General features: G+C 28.2%; 1 protein-coding gene and 1 long non-coding RNA gene across 4 annotated transcripts in view; one reads left to right on the top strand and one right to left on the bottom strand.

Annotated features, from left to right (window-relative positions):
• LOC124420848 overlaps positions 1 to 13,601 on the bottom strand; it is a 45,426-nt gene that overhangs the window by 19,721 nt on the left and 12,104 nt on the right. Inside the window, exon 2 of the long non-coding RNA XR_006941404.1 lies at positions 2,196 to 2,239. This is a non-coding gene — a long non-coding RNA (uncharacterized LOC124420848). The remainder of the gene's footprint in view (positions 1 to 2,195; positions 2,240 to 13,601) is intronic.
• The window catches only part of LOC111681967 (protein Shroom), a 120,545-nt gene that overhangs the window by 98,352 nt on the left and 8,592 nt on the right, over positions 1 to 13,601 (top strand). The window contains exon 1 of one of the 3 annotated variants that reach the window (XM_023443874.2): positions 50 to 141. The exons of the other annotated variants lie outside the window; for them this stretch is intronic. Coding sequence (XP_023299642.2) covers positions 107 to 141 — 35 coding nt within the window. The 5' untranslated portion in view covers positions 50 to 106. Of the gene's footprint in view, positions 1 to 49; positions 142 to 13,601 lie in introns of those variants that run through there. 3 annotated transcript variants of the gene reach the window in all.

The raw sequence follows: 13,601 nt of genomic DNA, 5'->3' as shown, positions 1-13,601 counted from the left end.
AAAGAAATAGTAATAATAATTAAGCAAATTTTATACGCAAAAATATACAAGAAACATATGTTTAAAAACGCGAGAGTTATAAGAAGTGTTTGGTATTACTAGCAACATGCCTAAACTATTTGATTGTTTCAATCAATTAAGGTAATTTTCTTTGGTTTTAAATAAAATTTTAAATATTAGGGGAGGAAACAAAATAAACGGCATTAGAAACTTAAAAATGCCTTAATGTTAATTAAAAAAATTATATATTGATTCAAATTTCTAAAAAATATATTAAAATTCTTCTGAAGGGTTAAAGGGCACATTCTTGTAATTAGTTTAAAGTCAAAAACCTCCTGAATTGTTAAAAATAAGTGTTTTAAGTCTTAAACTAGAAACGTACTTTAAATTTAGTAACAGATAAAAGTGTTTTAACAAATTCCCATTTTTTCTAAGCTTTTATACAAATATTTCAAAATTTCTCTATATTTTATACTTTTTTTAAATAGTAAAAAGTTTGACCTTTGACCTCGTTAGTAGTTAGATTAATGTGAAAAACCTCCTAAATTCAAATTTCTAATAAAAAAAATTGCCAAAATCTATGAAGGATCAAAGAACACATTGTTTTTATTAGATTAAAGTCAAAAATCTCCTAAATTGTTAAAAATACGTTTTTAAAGTCTTAAACTAGAAACGAACTTTAAAAATAGTATCAGTTTTGTTTAAACAAATTACCACTTATCTAAACTTTCATACAAATATTTCAATATTTCTCTATATTTTTTAAATATTTTAAATTTGACCTTTGACCTCTTTGGTAAAAAAATTTACATTTTCTGCAAAATTTATTTTCAAAAATTGCTTAAAAATCTAGATTTTTCAAAAAACCGTTTAGGTAAAAATACAAATTAACAAATTTATTATCACATCATGTAAGTTACCAAAAGCTTAACTAAACCATAAGAGTCCCTTTTTTTACTGTAGGGTATAAATGAAAATAAATGCCATCATTTTTATAAATAGTCTTTTAGATTTTCCACATTAGAATTAGAAAAATAAAAATACTACAGAAAAAACAAAACAAAAATTATTATTTATTTGTGAAAAAACGTCATATGTGTATAATTTTTCATGAAATCTTTAAGATGTTTTGCGAAATATTTTATTTAAAAAAAACATCTTTTATCTGTCTTTTTTCGCTTAAGAGTTATTTTTATTATTTGTTTTCATTTTTATTTCTTTATTTATTTATAATATAAAAAAAACAATTTCTTATGCTTAACAGGTGTTAAGTTTCCCCCTCTGCTTTAGTGGCTGGATTCAATTTGAGATATACAATTTCCTTTGTTTCCCTTTCAAAATTATTAAGTCTCTTACGTTTCTTTTATATGTATTACTTTTTTAATGCAATTTTGCATTCCAAAGTGTAAGTTGTTGTTGTTTTTTTTTTTGCTTTTGTTCCCGGTATACAAATATTTTGCACACAGAAAACCCCAAAGCCACTAAGTTCAAGTTTACGTAAAAATTCCAAAACGTTACACCTCAGTGCTTTATTCATGGACCGCAACGCCTGTTTGGTTGTATTTTTTTGCTCTGTCTCTCTCTCTTTCTAAATTTTTATATATATTATTTGCATTTATTTGCAAAAGCAAATAAAAACTGACAATTTGTAAAGTCATTGTTCTAGAATATATGTGAAGTTTAAGAAATTTCAATCAATATTTTATGTGTTGACACACACACATTTGAGATATATATCTCCGATATATATCTCTATTTGTCCTGGCTTCTAAGACAATTCAGGTCATTGGTGTTTTTGTTTAATTTTTTGTCCCCATTTTTATATTGTTATGTTTTCCAAATGACATCATTTCTAGTGGCTTATAAACAACCCCTCTGTGTTTTGGCACCAGGACTAGACATAATAACATTAATACATACAATTGTAACCACATTTTAGTTTTAGCTAATTGAGTTTTCCATTTAATTTCATTAAATATATTACCACATGTTTCCTGCTACTTGTTTTTGTTACATTTTTTTTTTTTGCACGAAAATGTTTAAATATTCATAAGAATATTATATATTTGTTTAATTTGTATAATTTTTTTCTTTTTATTTCATTTTACCCGCACCGCTCATGTTATTTTTGTTTATAACTTTAACAGTGCTATATTTTTTTAAATTAGTTGGTTTTGTAATAAGGTGACACTTACAGTTTGAGTCAAATTATTTAAGGTGATCCAATTCCTTAGCGACTCTGAAATGAGAAATATTTTTAGTAAGTTTTTAGACAAAATTTTGAATTTCAATATTTTTTTAATTTTGTTAAACAAATTCTAAATTATTTTTGATAGAATTAGATTAAAATGTATGTAAAAAAATAAAATTGCAAAAATTAAAGGTCACAGGTCAAAAAATTTAATATGCGATTTGAAAATTTCTAGAAAACTTTAAAAAGTAATAGTTAAGTTAATGTTTTTTAAAATTTTATTAAACAAATTTTAAAATTTGAAATTATTTTTGGTAGAATTAGGTTAAGATGTATGTAAAAGAATAAAATTGCAAAAATTAAAGGTCAAAGGTCAACATTTTTAATATTCTTAATAAAATACTTTACAAGTTTTCACAATGTTTTAATAGATTTTATAGAAAAAGCTGTAGTTTGAAAAAGATTTTACAATGATTTTTTAATGAGTTTTCAAAAATTTATAAACTTTAAACCTTTTGTTACTTGGGGGGGGGGTCAAAAGGTCAAACCTATGATATCATTGAGAAGAAAAGAAAATGAAAACTTTTCGAAACCCTAAAAAATCACTTTTATGTCTAAACATGATAATTTTACAATGATTCTTAAACGAGTTTTCAAAAATTAATAAACTTTAAGCCTTTTGTTACTTGGGAGGTCAAAAGTTCAAACCTATGATATCATTAAGAAGAAAAGAAAACGAAAACTTTTCGAAACATTATAAAAATCATTTTTATGCCTAAACATGATAATTTTGTGATTAAATAAGTGTTTTAGATAATTCATAAACTTTATGTTTAATCCAGTGACATTTCTATAAGGGGTGTAAAGTTTTTTGACATTTAACAGTTGTTTTTCGTTAATATAATAACATTTTAAAACATAATTTTATTTTACCATTAACTATGATGATTTGAAAGAAAGTTTTAAGTAAAAAAACACATAAAACACAATTGTTTTACATTACAAATTTTGAAAGTACACATTTAAACATACAATTTTATAAAAAAAAAAAAAAAAAAAACGAGGCAAAATACTTACACACAGGAATCTGATATGAAAACATCAAATGATTTTTAAATGTTTTGATCGTGCTTTGGCTTTAAGTGATTTTGATTTGAAATGAAAGTCTCTGCAATGTTTTATATATAAAGAAAATATAAAAAAAAATTGTTTAGAGAAATTTGTGTGTTAGTATGCATTCTGTTAAACAGTTTTTAAACATATTTTTTAAACAATATTAATAAAGGCCTTTAAGGCATTTTTTTTTTTTTTTTGTAAAATTTGCATTTAATTGCTAGTGCTGGTCAAAGTTGTTATAGTTACACTTTACTGCCACTTGTAATTTTTCTATTATCAATTTTTAAAAATCATTTTCTTGTAAAATTGTTAACAAGTTAATGTTTTTGAAATTTAAAAATTTCGTCATATAGGTTTTCATTATTGTAATATGTTAATTAAGAACATGTTAAAAAACCAAAGAAAAAAATTCATATTATGTTTTTAAACAAAAATAACATAAACATTTTCTTGTAAACTTAACAAAGCATAACATGTTTGATGAGATCTTAGTTAGGGTTTTGAAAATATAAAAAAAGTTTCTTTAAAAACAAAATCCTTTTAAAAAACATTAATTGCAAAATTTTTGGTTTTGTTATAATTAATATTGAAAAGAAATAGGTTTTAGTGGTAAAATGCCTTTATGCCATTAAAACCTGTCAGCCATCTGTTTCATTTTTTTTTTCTTTACTAAATTCCAGAAATTTTTTCTATATACTTTTAATTTTCTAAACACTAAAACACTTCCCGTTTTTCTTTTTCCTCCAAAAGAAACCTCTTTAGAAAGCGAATTAAATAGATCAATTGTTTTTGTTGTTGTATGTGTGTGCATGACCCACATACAATTAATTACTTTAAAACGATCGGTTGTTATTTTGATTAAATTCTTAAGTAAATTCCAATTTATTTCTTTAAGTAAAATACTTTACATTAAAGCACGTATCAAAAAATTACAACATAAATCGACATAAAAAGGAAAATCTATATTCTTAAAGAACAAATAAAAAAAACATCTGTCTAATTTCCTATACCATATAGAATGGATGTTGATGATGTCTAACCGATAATTCTGTTTAAGTAGCAGATGTTAATTCTTATATTACATTCTTAGCAGAAAGTGAGTTTATTTGTATTTTTAAAAAAAGACCTGCTGCACATGCCAGTCTGCTTGATTCTTATTTTTTTTATTGTCAAATTAAAACAACAAAGAGTTTTTAAAAAAAAAAACTATACAAATGTAGGTTTTATCACTTAGGAGAGAAGCTCCTGCTGTTTTTTGTACTCTTTATTATATAGTTTTATTATTTACAAAAATTTTTAAAACCCTTTTAAAGTTAAAATTATAACAAAAAATTAGGGTGCTACAGGGAGTATAGTGCATCTTTTTTCTAATTATTAAACACTCTACTGCAAAAGTGACCCCCCTAAGGAATCTTCCAGAAAGTTCCAGAACAAATATAAAACGTTTTCCAAACTTAAATTTCATAATTTTTTAAAACTTTGTTGGAAAATTTTCAACAATTTTTTAAAAATTTACTTTAGAACTTAAATTTAAATTTTTTTTCAAAAAATTTTCAAAATTTACTTTAGAAATTGTTTAAGAAAATATCCGAGAACCGAACGGCTCAATTACTTTAGGCGAACTGGCCAAAAACGTTTATAGGACACGTCATCAATGTATACTGGACACATTGGAAGGTTATACACCTTCATCGGACGCACCTGATCGCATACCAGACACAGAATATGTCGGAAGCTTTGAAACGCTAATCCTACATAGAATGTCTTGGTCAAGCGCAACATTGGAGCAAATACCAGTAGGAATCCTTTGCAACACGAATGGCTCTAAATTAGGGGACAAAGTGGGCCTGGGGTTCTATATTGAAGAAACAGAAATATACCACCGTTTACCTAATCATAACTCAAGCCTCCAGGCAGAAGTACGAGCAATAACGGAATATGTAAATAATAAATATGGCGCCCACAGGGCTTAACATATATTTCCCGACAGCCAGAAGGCAATTAGGGCGATATCAGGTGATAGAATTTAATCTAAGACCGTATTGGTTTGTAAGAAAGCTTTAACTGAAGACTATCTCAGAGGTAAGGTTTACATCATATAGATACCAGGACACTCGGGAGTAGTCGGCAACGAAAGGGCGAATGTAATAGCTTTAAAGAGAAGGGAGATTAAAGTAGTTAACCTGACAAACGCAAAACCATTCGACGCAACAAAAGCTGAATTAAAAATATGGATGAGAGAATCCCGTATAATGAAACGGTGGGTAGAACCACAAAGATTCTATGGGGTGACCCTGATGAGAGCAAGACGAGAAATTTCCTCAAAATGAGCAAATCTGAGGTTAGTATGATGGTACGTATTCTGAGTGTGCACACAGGAAGACTCTCTCAGAGGTAAGGTTTATATTATATAGATACCAGGACACTCGGGAGTAGTCGGCAACGAAAGGACGAATGTAATAGCTTTAAAGAGAAGGGAGCTTAAAGTAGTTAACCTGACAAACGCAAAACAATTGGACGTAACAAAAGCTGAATTAAAAATATGGATGAGAGAATCCCGTATAATGAAACGGTGGGTAGAACCACAAATATTCTATGGGGTGACCCTGATGAGAGCAAGACGAGAAATTTCCTCAAAATGAGCAAATCTGAGGTTAGTATGATGGTACGTATTCTGAGTGAACACACAGGATTACGTGCACATTTATACCAAATTGGACGTGCGGATTGAGACGAATGTAGAGCATGTGGAGAGGATAGTGAAACTCTGGAGCACTTTCTTTGTCACTGTTAGGCATTCGTCGAAGTTAGATCCAAGTATCTTGGAAGTTATGTTATTCCGAAAAAAAATTTTACTATATTTTTAAACGATTTCCAAAAATTTCAAAATTTATCACTAGGATTTTGTTGTGAGTAGAAAAAAGAATCTAATCTTAAATGAATTAGTTCTATAGTTTGATCATAACAATGGTTTGAATTTAATATTCAATATTTTTAAAAAATTTCTTAGAAAAGTTTCCAAAATTTAAAAATTTTTTACTAGAATTTTATTAAAAACATATAAAAGAACAAAATCTTAAAAGAATAAAAATATTAGCTGCGATAGCTCACCTTCTGTAAGGCCTCATAAGCTATGAGTTTTTTTTACTAAAGTTTTCAAAGCTCGAATTTCAATATTTTTCAAATATTGTTAAATAAATAGCAAAAATTTCAGAATTTATAATTAAGAAATTTATTGAACTATAATATCATAAAACGTATAAGGTCAAAGGCCAAATATTAAATATACAAGCATTTATGCTTGTATTGTAATAAAATTAGTTTTGAGTAATTAGCAAAATTACTAGTCTTTTAACCAACCACTAGGAATCACTCACTGCACTAGTTCTTTACTTCTTATTTAAACAACAAAGCGATAGAAAAACAACTTGTTAGACTAGATTTTATAACATTTTTAAATTTTCTGTTTAGGTTTTACTAATATTTCGAAATAATGATTTAAATACTTTTTTACTAACATTTAGATGGTATTATTTTTGTTGTTGTTTTTGTTGTCGCATCTGTTATGCATTCGAGCGTTAAGAAAAAAAGTGAATATAATAAAATACAAAAGCCGCATAATGTTTAAATACAAAAAAACAGGCCTATGAAACAAAATTTTATAAAAATCATCATCAACCTCATCATGAACGTGAAGAATGCAAGTGATTAGCTTGCAGTCAGCAAACAACAAGAGCCAGTTGAACAGCATGCCATTTACTAGTTGGCTATCAAACTAAAGCTGGTCAAACTGCTACTGTATAAACTAATATTTTGTATAAATTATTTTACAAAATTTATAAAATTTTGTTAGTTTAGTTCGTGTGTGTCTGTGTGTGTAGATATATTTTTTATTTTGGCGTCTTAATGGCGTTAGCGATTTGTTTGTAATTGAACATACTAACCATGCCAATGGCAAATTTTTTTTATTACATTTTTTTTCTTGTTGTTGTTCAATTTTGCAATATTACTTGTCTAAACCAGCACTAAGTTGTAGACACATACATTCAAATACTTATTTTTTGTAACATGCAAATTCCATAATGGAATAGGGGATAAAATAGAAAAAAACATTTCGCGTTTTTATAAAAAAATAAATATTACGCACTATTGCAACACTGTTGGCATATTGAATCATATGATTAATAAACAGTATTCACAGCTGATTTAATAAATATGTTTTAAAATTATGAAAATCTTGTGCAAAATTATTAAAATTGTTTAAAAGAAAACGTTTAAACTAATTGAAGCTTAATTTGCAACATTGAGATACAAGCCGATGTAAAATGATTGACGGCGGCGGCGGCGCAACCCGTATTTTGACGGCGGTGGCTTAATTGAACCTTTTCTTTAGATATTGAACGTAAAAACGTTTGTTATATTAAAAAAACTTTGTCCAATAATCTGTTATATAGAAAGTTTTTGTGCAAAAAAACATGGTCATTATAAATTATTTAATTCATAACAACTTTTTACTATTTTAATATAAGCACAATATTATGTGGCAACTCTTTTTAGTTTCCCACTAAATTTTCAATTAGTGGCAACTGTGTTCAAATTAATAAAATTATTTTCTAGAAAACCTGTGCGATTCCAGCCCTTATTAGTGGCTACTTTTAAGCCGGCTTAAGCTTTATTGTCAAAAGAAGTCGGCGGCGGATCGGCATGTAAAATATTACTGTCTCGGTATGTACGTACATATCTCTGTTGCACCGATTTTTAGGCTACAACTAGGATTCTATAAATCGACTTTCGAATAATCGAAAAATTGACTTTTTATCGAAAAAAGTCGAAGTGGACTATTTTGTTCCTAAAAAATCGATAACTCGACTACTCTGAGAAAAGTCGAAAAATCGATTTTAAATTAAAAATAAATGTCAAAAAAGTCGAAAATAGTAGAAAAGTAGGAAAAAGTAGGAAAAAGTCGAAAGTAGTCGAAAAGTAGGAAAAAGTCTAAAATAGTCAACAAGTCGAAAATGTTCAAAAAGTCGCAAAAAGTCAAAAATAGTTAAAAAGTCGGAAAAAGTCGAAAAGTCTAAAATAGTCGAAAAAAGAAAAAAAAGTCGGAAAAAGTCGAAAAGTCTAAAATAGTCGGAAAAAGTCAAAAATAGTCGAAAAAAGTCGAAAATATCGAAAAAACGAAAAAGTCGAAAAGTCAACTATTTACAAAATACTAAAAGTTGACTTTTAACTAACTAAAAAAAGTCGAAAAATCGACTTTACATAAAATGCAAAAAGTTGAAAAGTCGAAAAGTCGACTTTTCGTTTCAACTATAGAACCCTAGCTACAACATAAAGACCCTTAATCCATCAAATACGAAATTTTTATTTTGTTTACAGATAGAATTTTTCTCTTAAAATAAAAATAAACTAACAATTTCTTTTAGTGTAATTACTTTTAACAACGGAAGTCACTATATATGAGAATACCAAACACATTTGTAAACACACAAAATTTACACTTTATTGCTTTCTTTACAAAATTGTAAATAATGTAAAAGAAAGAAATGAATTTTATAAACTTTTGTTTAAATCTACCGGCTTAAACTCATTTCGGAAAACATAAATTAACTTCATTATAAAGCCCCCCCCCTTACACCTCCACCATAACCCCTTGACCATTATCATGCTCAACATAATGATCATTTACTTAACATTTGTATATATGATGTAATAATTATAATAGAGCATATTTAGAGAAAAAAAACTAAAATATGTTAAATTGATTTTATGCAAATTTATTTATCTTATTTCATTTTTTTTGTGTTATTTATGTTTTGAATCTCTATTGTTTATACAAAGAAGAAGAAGAAGGAAAACAAAAACAGTCATGATTATGTATTAATGATTTTGTTGAAATAATACCGTTATTATCTTCTCGTATTTTTATTCATACATGCAGACCTATATTTTTTGTTTACAGCTATATATTTTGTTTGATGTTTTTCGTCATTTTAAAATGAAATCAAGTTCAGTTTTTTTCTTAAATTGGTCAAATTTTGTCTTTTGATTTGTTATTGTTTGTAGTTGTAATAGGCTGCACAGTGGTGCTGTGAGCTAATTGTAGGAGATATCTCTATCTATAGACATTTTAATCTCAAGACTATAACGTATACAGTCGTAAGACTATAGACGATTTCGTTTTATGACTATAGGCAACTGAACTATAAACAGTAAAGTCCAAAGACTATGGCTTTAATATAAACTAATTGCCATAAATGTTATAGTCTGTTCAGTTTTAGTTCAGTTTTGGTTCTGTTCTAGTTCTGTTCTAGTTCTGATCTAGTTTTGATCTAGTTCTGATCTAGTTCTGTTCTAGTTCTGTTCTACTTCTGTTTTAGTTCTGTTCTAGTTCTGTTCTACTTCTGTTCTAGTTATGTTCTAGTACTGTTCTAGTACTGTTCTACTTCTGCTCTAGTTCTGTTCTAGTTCTGTTCTAGTTCTGTTCTAGTTCTGTTCTAGTTCCGTTCTAGTTCTGTTCTAGTTCTGTTCTAGTTCTGTTCTAGTTCTGTTCTAGTTCTGTTCTAGTTCTGTTCTAGTTCTGTTCTAGTTCTGTTCTAGTTCTGTTCTAGTTCTGTTCTAGTTCTGTTCTAGTTCTGTTCTAGTTCTGTTCTAGTTCTGTTCTAGTTCTGTTCTAGTTCTGTTCTAGTTCTGTTCTAGTTCTGTTCTAGTTCTGTTCTAGTTCTGTTCTAGTTCTGTTCTAGTTCTGTTCTAGTTCTGTTCCAGTTCTAGTTCTGTTCTAGTTCTGTTCTAGTTATGTTCTAGTTCTGTTCTAGTTCAGATCTAGTTCAGCTCTAGTTCAGTTCTAGTTCAGTTCTAGTTCAGTTCTAGTTCAGTTTTACTTCAGTTCTAGTTCAGTTCTAGTTCAGTTCTAGTTCAGTTCTAGTTCAGTTCTAGTTCAGTTCTAGTTCAGTTCTAGTTCAGTTCTAGTTCAGTTCTAGTTCAGTTCTAGTTCAGTTCTAGTTCAGTTCTAGTTCAGTTCTAGTTCAGTTCTAGTTCAGTTCTAGTTCAGTTCTAGTTCAGTTCTAGTTCAGTTCTAGTTCAGTTCTAGTTCAGTTCTAGTTCAGTTCTAGTTCTAGTTCAGTTCTAGTTCAGTTCTAGTTCAGTTCTAGTTCATTTCTAGTTCAGTTCTAGTTCATTTCTAGTTCAGTTCTTGTACGGTTCTGGTTCAGTTTTGTTCAGTTCTAGTTCAGTTCTAATTCAGTTTTAGTTCAGTCTAGTTCATTTCTTGTACAGTTCTAGTTCAGTTTTGTTCAGTTCTAGTTCAGTTCTAGTTCTTTTCAAGTTCTGTTCTAGTTCTGTTCTGTTCTTGTTCTTTTCTAGTTCTGTTCTAGTTCGGTTCGGTTCTGTTCTTGTTCTTTTCTAGTTCTGTTTTAGTTCTGCTCTAGTTCTGTTCTAGGTCTGTTCCAGTTCTGTTCTATTCTAGATCTGTTCTAGTACTCTAGCATGCCAATAATCTGTTCTGATAGTTACAAAATCTTCTTCAAAATCCTTTTTTAAAACCTTTAAACCTGTAATATATCTATATTTTTTTATTTCTTAATCAATTTTAATATTATTTACACATTTTGATATTTAAGCCATATTATTATTGTTAATATGTTCGATCACACCTTAAACATGACTACCTTCAAAAAAAGTGGTTTTTGCAAAATATATATTTATTGTAAATTTAACATTTAAAAAAAGGCTTTTGTTAAGATTTGGTAGAGGTTTTTGTTGTGGGTAAAAGTTTTTTTTTTATTACAACAATATTATGTTTTTATTATTAAGTCTGGTATTTATTATTTAGTATTATTTAATATGTATTACGTTAAATGTTTAACAACCACAACATAATAAAATTGAAAAAAAAAATAAAAAAAAAACAACAATGATTAATTGTAACATAATAATAACAATATTTGAGAGCATAACAAAAGAGTTATAAGTATGACGAACGTGAAATTTACAACTAAAAAAAAAACGTTAACAAAAAGTTTAATAAAAACTGAAAAAAACATGTGTCTAGTATACTTAACTTATGTATAAATTTAGTTGTGCTAAATGAATATTAACTACGCTTTAAGGTTTTAAATAAAATTATGCATGCATAATGCAAAATATATTTTAAATTTCTTTTAGGGGGAGTTATGTTATGAATAGGGGAACAAAATGAAAGATAAATAAATATTGTAATTTTGAAATGAATTTTGTGGATAAAAAAAGAAATTGAAATATGTTTGAGTAGTTGAATACATGAATATTTATAGTGTATTTATTTGCATTTTAATGTAATTTTTAAAATTTTTTTTTGAAATATTTTTAAAATATATTTATTTTTGTTTTTGAAATTTTGTTGTCATATTCTTGAAAGAGGAACATTTCTATTTAATATAACTAGAGCTTTTATGTTTTTACATTTTCTTAAATCTTTATTAGACTTAATTAATAGATTATAATATTTTGAAATTTTCTTTCGGTATACCTTTTCCGTTTTAAAAATCTTCTTTCGCAAAATGTCCTAAATATTTTAGTTTAAATATGCCACACAAATATGTCATGCTACAATATTTATGTATATTTCTCTAGCCGCTTTATAGAAAAATTACATGAGTAATAAAAAAACAAGCATTTACCTAATTCCTTTAAATAGATGTTGCAAATAAATATGACACAGGGTGTTTCAAATAATATGTTGCAACCAAACAACAATCTCACATATATGTAGTTCAATTCTACTACAGCTACAGTTTAGCTGAAGTTCAGTATTAGTTCAAGTTCAGTTCTAGCTCAGTGCTGCTTCAGTTATAGTTCATTTCTAGTTCAGTTCTAGTTCATTTCTACTTCAGTTCTAGTTCAGTTCTAATTCAGTTCTAGTCCAGTTCTAGTTCAGTTCTAGCTCAGTGCTACTTCAGTTCTATTTCAGTTCTAGTTCATTTCTAGTTCAGTTCTAGTTCAGTTCTAGTTCAGTTCTAGTTCAGTTCTAGTTCAGTTCTAATTCAGTTCTAGTCCAGTTCTAGTTCAGTTCTAGTTTAGTTCTAGTTTAGTTCTAGTTTAGTTCTAGTTTAGGTCTAGTTTAGTTCTAGTTCATTTCTAGTTCAGTTCTAGTTCAGTTGTAGTTCAGTTCTAGTTCAGTTCTTGTTCAGTTCTTGTTCAGTTCTTGTTCAGTTCTAGTTCAGTTCTAGTTCAGTTCTAGTTCAGTTCTAGTTCAGTTCTAGTTCAGTTCTAGTTCAGTTCTAGTTCAGTTCTAGTTCAGTACTAGTTCAGTTCTAGTTCAGTTCTAGTTCAGTTCTAGTTCAGTTCTAGTTCAGTTCTAGTTCAGTTCTAGTTCAGTTCTAGTTCAGTTCTAGTTCAGTTCTAGTTCAGTTCTAGTTTTAGTTCAGTTCTAGTTCAGTTCTAGTTCAGTTCTAGTTCAGTTCTAGTTCAGTTCTAGTTCAGTTCTAGTTCAGTTCTAGTTCAGTTCTAGTTCAGTTCTAGTTCAGTTCTAGTTCAGTTCTAGTTCAGTTCTAGTTTAGTTCTAGTTCATTTCTAGTTCAGTTCTAGTTGAATTCTATTTCAATTCTAGTTCAGATCTACTTCAGTTCTAGTTAATTTCTAGTAATTTCTAGTTGTCGTTGTGTTCTACTTTCAGTTCAGTTCTAATTCAGTTCTAGTTTAGTTCATGTTTTTGTTCTGCTCTAGTTGTGTTCTAATTCTGTTCTAGTTCATTTCTACTTCAGTTCTAGTTCAGTTCTAGTTCAGTTCTAGTTCAGTTCTAGTTCAGTTCTAGTTCAGTTCTAGTTCAGTTCTAGTTCAGTTCTAGTTCAGTTCTAGTTCAGTTCTAGTTCAGTTCTAGTTCAGTTCTAGTTCAGTTCTAGTTCAGTTCTAGTTCAGTTCTAGTTCTGTTCTAGTTCTGTTCTAGTTCTGTTCTAGTTTTGTTCTAGTTCTGTTCTAGTTCTGTTCTAGTTCTGTTCTAGTTCAGTTCTACTTCAGTTCCACTTCAGTTCTAGTTCTTGTTCAGTTCTATTTCTGTCCTAGCTCAGTTCTACTTCTATTCTTCTTCTGTTCTAGTTGATCTGGTCGCTGATCTTAGGTCGGGTATAACTTGTATCCAATTTGCGAGTCTCTTTACAGAGAAGGCTTGTCAAATTACTCTAAATTTGAATACAAATGTTAACAATTGCTGTAAAATCTATTTGTATAAAATGACCGAAAATGTTCGGTTTTCTCCTCATTAAACAGCCGCACCCTGTATAAAGTACTACACAACAAAGCATCATCACGTTTATGCTAT

Source organism: Lucilia cuprina, chromosome 6 (genome assembly GCF_022045245.1).
Source record: "Lucilia cuprina isolate Lc7/37 chromosome 6, ASM2204524v1, whole genome shotgun sequence".
NCBI classification, from domain to species: Eukaryota; Metazoa; Arthropoda; class Insecta; order Diptera; family Calliphoridae; genus Lucilia; species Lucilia cuprina.
The sequence above is the reverse complement of the archived record's forward strand: the minus strand, read 5'-3'. Positions and strand labels throughout refer to the sequence as shown.